General features: G+C 43.1%; 1 protein-coding gene across 1 annotated transcript in view; it reads right to left on the minus strand.

Annotated features, from left to right (window-relative positions):
* OLFML2B (olfactomedin like 2B) overlaps positions 1–6932 on the minus strand; it is a 455925-nt gene that overhangs the window by 78788 nt on the left and 370205 nt on the right. The window contains exon 6 of the mRNA XM_044085181.1: positions 257–1069. Within this exon, the coding sequence (XP_043941116.1) occupies positions 257–1069 (813 nt within the window). The remainder of the gene's footprint in view (positions 1–256; positions 1070–6932) is intronic.

The following is a 6932-nucleotide window of genomic DNA, read 5'->3' on the forward strand; positions in this document are numbered from 1 at the left end:
TAACAGAAAAAAAGTTGAGTGTGTCATAGTCAAGGCCACACCAATGTGAATGGCCTCTGGGGGCAATGATTTCTGCACTTACTTGTAGGCTGTGGACTTCACCTCAAAAGTATGGTTTCATTCTTGCTTTTAATTGTTGGTTAAACATTTTCAGTTATCTTGGATGAAACTTCTACCCCAACATGATTTGGTGTCTGCATGTCTATACATGCATCTGTGTATGTTTATGCTTTAGACATGCATCCTCTTCACTTACCGATGCTTTTGTTGATGTCAAACTCAGTGAACTCGACAGCATTCTCCGGGGCAGGTGTCTTCTCAGTCTCTGTGGTTGTGGTTGGAGATAATGTGCTGCTTGAGGTTGATGAAACAGATTTTAAGGGCTGCAAAAGTGACGTGGGCGTCTGCATGTGGACAGTTGTGCTTGGTGTGGTGACTGGTGCGGCAGCAGGGACTGGGTGGGTGGTAGTGCTGGCTTTGCTGGTCTTGGCAGTGCTGTTCTTAGTGGTTCTTATTTTGGTGGTGGTGCTTCTGACTGTGCTGGTTCTTACAGTACTGGGTCTAGCAGTGCTGGTCCTTGCAGTGCTGGCCCTGGTGGAGCTGGTTCTGGCAGTTGTCATAGAGTGAGTACTGACAAATGGTGCAGCTACATTGGCTGATGGAAACACAGTTGTTGCAGGAGGGGTTGTTAATGAATATGTAGTGGTGGCCGGTGCATCTGTAGTCTCCCCAGGGGGTGTTGTTTCAGGATGAGTAGCACTGATGGGTGTGCTTGTACCTGTAGACACAATCTCTGTAGGAGTACTGGTTGGCATTATAGGGCTTTCAGCTGGTATTGCTGAGCTAAAAGATGGTCCAACTTGGGTAGTATTTGGTGTTGCCGGATTGGTGGTTACATGTTCCAAGGAGACAGCTGTTGTTTGAGACACTTGTGCATGGAGAGAAGTTACTGCTGGCTCAGGTACAGGTGCTGGAGTTTTGGTGCTGTGGACCTCATGCTCCTGGTGCCGAATTAAGTTGTCTTCAACCAGCAAATCAATACCAGTCTCACCACTGGCAAACTCATCTTCTGCCAAAGAAAAACAATGTGTTACCATCATAGCTTTTTTATCTGATCTACATTTCTAGAAATGTTAAAGTCTTATTTTCTCACCATAGGTTCATAGGTTAATACCACCAGGACCTTTATAAACCTAGCCATGCAACATAACCTAGTTGCATCCCCTGGTAGCATGCTCATCTTAATTAGGGGGGCATGTTTATTAGGAGGGGCATGTTAATTTGGGGGTTGCTAAAAGTTATGTGGGGGTATGTGGCTTAGGAAATGTTTACTGTTGGCTTCAGTCTATAAGAGACATAGGCTGTTGCGGTATTACTGACAGATTTATAAATCTAAATGTTAAACCTTATGCTGCACAGGTGATACCTAACTGGTTGTCTGACATAACTCATGGTGTTAGAGTCGCAGATGCCACTTCTGAAAGCAAAAGTTACCAGTGGTGTATCACAGGGCTCAGTCTTAGACCATGTCCTATTTTCCATCTATTTCTCAGACCTTCAGGCCAAAACTTCTGGCCTGTGGTTATCAAAGTTTGCAGATGACTGTAAATTGGGTGTTGTTATTTTGTTTTCCATTGACTCACAATTGCTCCAACATGGATTAGATCATGTTAACAATTGGTGCGAGGACAATGATCTCACATTAAATGTGATTATAAGGGATGCATCGCCTCTGATTAGACACTGTCATAAGGGATCAAGGAACTTTTATTCATCTAATTTCCAAAGGCATCTCTTCTAGATCCAGAGAAGTATTAATTTCCCTTTACTCATATCTCATCAGATCCATTGCTGACTATAATGCTCCTTTAGGAATGTATTTATCTAGACATATCACTCAGCTTTAGAGACCTCAGAGACTCCTAACTAAAAAAATCAGTGGCCTCAAAGATCTTCGTTGCCAAGACAGGCTGGCAACCCCCGTCTCTATACTTGGTCTCTAACAGACTCCTCCATTGTGACATGGGGATCTGCATCTAGTCCTTCAAACCATGAAACATCCAACTCTCTTTGGCCTCATATCCCTCTGCAGAACAAATGGTTCTTCAAATACCTGGATAAAGGAGCTAAACCTTCAAAAGATAAAGGAGACATGGCATGATACTTTCATGTCCCGTGTATCTTTCCCCTGTGGAATAAACTCTCCCTTCATGTCAAGTAAAGTAGCGCTCTCGCCACCTTCAGGGTAAGCCTAGATACAAGCATGGGTAGCCTCAAATTCTCCCCCACTCTATCTTGTATTGCCCTCCTTGACACTGGGTGGAACTTTTGAATATGTGTTATTAGCTATAGGTTTGTAATGGTTTGCAGGGTGACTGCCTAGTACTTACATACGAAGCTCTGTTTATTATCAGTTATTAAATGGGACAGTCTGAACTGGTTGAGCAGTGGAGACCATGCAGATGGTGAAGGGAATGTTCCAGCATATGAAATATAACATTACAGTAAATAAGTCCAATGCAACAAGTGTACAAAGAGGAACAAACCCTGAGCAGATAATACTGATGCAGGTTAATCCAACATCTGGAACAGGATTCAGAAAAAAATGAATAGTTTTACATTGAAGACAAATGTTGACAGTAGGACTCCTAAAAAACAGGATATATTATACATCGTACAATACTTTTGGAATCCACAGTTAATGTTGCACTGTAGTTACACAAAACATAGTTAGTTATACAAAACCAGTCAATTTATTATCAACTCCTGTGTGGAAAACCAGGTAGTTATGCTAGTAATATCATAAAACCATGGTGGTAAGGATATCTTTCCTTATCAGCATGGTTACACAGTCACATAGTTATGATATTTGGAGATGTGGGGTACAGAGGAGCATGCCCATATGCAAGCATGTTTTTTTTTTTGTAAGTCAGTTAAAGGATTGTGACACCCATGCACTGGCCCAGCAATCAAGGAGCCTGAATCCTCACCACAGTGAGGGGCATCCACATTGGGAAGGACAACAAATACACACACAGTAAAGTACAATTTCCCTTAAGAGCACACAGAGATCACAGTCAGTCTGGGGCTGGTTTCTCCCTTTCTCTCCAGATCCCCAGTAAGATTTCACACTGGCACAGCTATAGGTACAGATCTCAGCCTAGTGGTCAAGCTAAAACCTCCAGCACCCTCTCTATCCAACCAGTGCTTCATGTCCCTGCCCAAGTAGCTGACACACACACACACACACACACACACACACACACACACACACACACACACACACACACACACTGTAAGATATGAGTTATATACAAACACACAGACACTTCTGGGGAAGGCTGGTGCAGGTTCTCCAGCTATGCACCTTCCTGCCAGTCTATAAGATAGTACCAGCTGCCCCCAACCACTAATATCAACTACTAAAAAGACCCTTACAAAAGGGTGTCCAATTATTACTGTGCAATATTATTATCCAAATAGTAAGTGTGGCTGAGGGCTAAAGCTATTGGAGTGGCTTGGACAGTATCACTATATATGTGCAATGTACTCTAGAGCTTAAATTATCTCTACACAGAAACAGCCACAGCTGAAAGGTTTAAAAATATGTAATAATAAATAATAAAAATGCAAGAAAATACATCTCACTACACAGTGCTAGTCAAGATTTCAGAGATCACAGAAAATGCTTAAAATAATACAGTAGAATACTTCTGATATCAATACAAAAAACAGCTAGACTAAACTTACTATTCTCTCTCTATATCTAAGAGCAATCACAATTCTAAATAAACTTACATATAGAGCAAAAGCAGAGTACTGGTGAACTGTTGTCAGCTTTAGACAAAATTAAAAATGCTCTGTCTCTGTCTCTCAGAAAGTCCTTTAAATTGATAATACATCCTGCTGACTCATTTTAGATTTCATCATTCTTAACAATTATCTGGTTTCCCAGGGTAACAGAAACTCTCTATTTACATTTCTTAGTAAGCTTGCACCTGGTCAGGAAACCACAGTAATTAAAGACATTATATATGTAAAATCTAACAATTAACTCTGGTTTCAAAGTAATATAAAGAATCTACTGGTTGAGACACCACAGCTCTGAGTTGGAGATCAAACAATCATACAAGGCTTGACTTATCAGATTTCTTCCAGCAGAGTGCACTGTTGTTACATTTGTGACGTTCAGCATTTAACAGAACTTTCTTCTATTTAAGAGAACAAGCCTGTGGCTTACATTAGTATTTACACATGACAGAATTATCTACAAAATTCTATGTAGCTAGGCTGGTAGCCTTCACATATCTTTACCCCCCCCCCCCGAGAACTCAAGCTAGTTTTTCAAGTGACCCTTGAGAAACATTGCTTGAGAGGGTTAGGTCTATCTCAGTATACCTTACCCCATTCCCTGCCTTGACAGCCTATCTGCGTTGGCATTGCTACTCCCACTGTGGTGCTGCACAGACATATCATATGCTTGCAACCCTAGGCTCCATCTTAGCAACTTGGCATTTTGCTGGCTGGCTCAGTGTAACCATGTTAGGGGATTGTGGTCTGTAACTACAGTGAATTTTCTTCCATACAGATAAGGCTAAAGTTTTTGCAGTGCCCATACTATGGCTAGACATTCCTTTTCTACAGCTGCATAGCATTCCTCCCTGGGTTGGAGCATACAACTGAGATAAACCACTGGGTGCTCTTCTCCCTCTGAAGAAATCTGGCTAAGTGCAGCCCCCACCCCATGGTTTGAAGAATACACCTGTACAACAAATTGTTTGCTGTAATCTGGACTAGCTAACACAGGGGGACCTCTTGCCTGCTCACATGCTGTGGTCCACACTACCTTATCTGGCCTGTTCTTCCTTGTCAGGTCTGTGAGGGGAGCAGCTATGGTACTATAACTGGGGACACATTTTCTGTAGTACCCTGCTCTCCCTAAGAATGCCCTCACCTGCTTTCTGGTAACAGGTGCAAGCCATGCCTGAATGGCTTCCACTTTGGCAGGTTCTGGCCTGCTCTTACCACTCCCCACTCTATGTCTCAGGTAGGAGACCTCTGCCATACCACCTAACATTTGCTGGACTTAATGGTCAACCCTGCCCTCTATATTCTACCCAGCACCTCCCTGACATGCTGAAGGTGCTCTTGCCAGAAATGGCTGTAGATGGCAATATCATCTAGATAAGCAAGGGCAAACCCTCCTGCTCCTGCTAGGATATGATCTACCAGCCTCTGGAAAGTTGCTGGGGCATTTTTCATCCCAAAATGGATATTTGTGAACTCATACAAGCCAAAAGGAGTCGCAAAGGCTGACCTGTCTCTAGCACTGGGAGTCAAGGGCACCTGCCAGTAACCCTTGGTAAGATCAATGATGGTAAGATACTTAGCCCCACCCAGCTGCTCAAGGGCCTTGCCTGTCCTATGCATGGGGTAAGCATCTGGCTTTGTGTGACTATTTAATTTTCTGTAGTCCACACAGAAACTGGTGCTGCCATCATTCTTTGGCACCAGCACCACTGGGGAGGTCCAGGGACTGTCTGACTCTTGAATTCTTTATTTTAATACAATTAACCTGTCTTCTCTTTTGACTTTATTTCTTCTTTTTATGTATTATACCTGTATGTTGTATTGTATATGCATTCTTGCACTATAAGTATTTCTTTTTTGTCCTCATGGAATTTTCTGTTGTAACCTGGAATATGCATTGTATATAATGAATGTTGCTATTTAGTCATTTTTTTTTGCTAAGTTTTTCATGTATCTGTCTTGGAGCTTATCTCCCCGGGCCTCTACTGAAAATGGACATATATCCAGTTAGACTAGCCCGGTCAACAAATGTAAAATAAAAATAAATAAATAAATAAAATTGCCCCCAGTTCCAACATCTCCTGTACCTCCTCCCTCATAGATGGTTTGATTCTCTCCGGCACCCTATAAGGGGCCTGCCTAATAGGCCTTTGGGGCAGGTGGGTGAACATGTCCCCAACTCACGTAACACTGCTCACATGTCTCGAAACTGGGTAGGAAATAGCTGTTGGGACACTGCTACCTCTTCCACTGAGGTGTCAGTCCGAGCCTCACTGAGGAGATCAGTCACCAGATCTCACTCAGACGCCTCCTGCAATCCAGTGCAAACACTCAGCACAATGGCCTTCTTATCATGGTAAGATTTCATCATGTTAACATGGTACAATTTGTGCTCCTGCCTCCTGCCTAGCAGTTCTACCATGTAGTTAACATCACTGACCTTCCTTACCACCTTGTAGGGTCCCTCCCAAGCTGCTTGCAACTTGTTGTGTCTGACAGGAATGAGAACCATAACCTGCTGCCCTACAGCATACTCGCTAGTTCAAGCATTCCTGTCATACCATACCTTTTGCTGTTGTTGGGCTTCTGCCAGGCTTTCCTGGGCCAAGCCCATGAGCTCCCTGAGTGTTGTCCTGAGGTTTAGGACATATACCACCACAGACTCCTTGTGAGATTCACACTCACCTTCCCACTCGTCTCAAATTAAATCTAGAGGTCCCCTCACCCTATGCCCATACAGCAACTCAAAGGGTGAATAAACTGTGGATTCCTGGGGAACCTCACTGTAAACAAACAACAGATGGGGCAAATATATGTCAAACTCCCTCTTAAACTGGTCTGCAAATGCCCATAGCATGGACTTGATCATAGAGTTTAACCTCTCAACAAGACCATTAGTCTGGGGACGGTAAGGGGTGGTTTTCAGATGCTTCACCTCACAATACTTCCACAGACAAGCCAGCAGGTCTGACATGAAATTAGCACCTCTGTCAGTCAGTATTTCTTTTGGGAAACCTACCCTGCTGAAAACCTCTAACAAAGCATTTGCCACCTTTTCCACCTCAATGGAGGACAAAGCCACTGCCTCAGGGTATCTTGTAGCATAGTCTACTACCACCACC

Source organism: Protopterus annectens, chromosome 10.part0 (assembly GCF_019279795.1).
Source record: "Protopterus annectens isolate FY-2018-M chromosome 10.part0, PAN1.0, whole genome shotgun sequence".
NCBI lineage: Eukaryota > Metazoa > Chordata > Ceratodontiformes > Protopteridae > Protopterus > Protopterus annectens.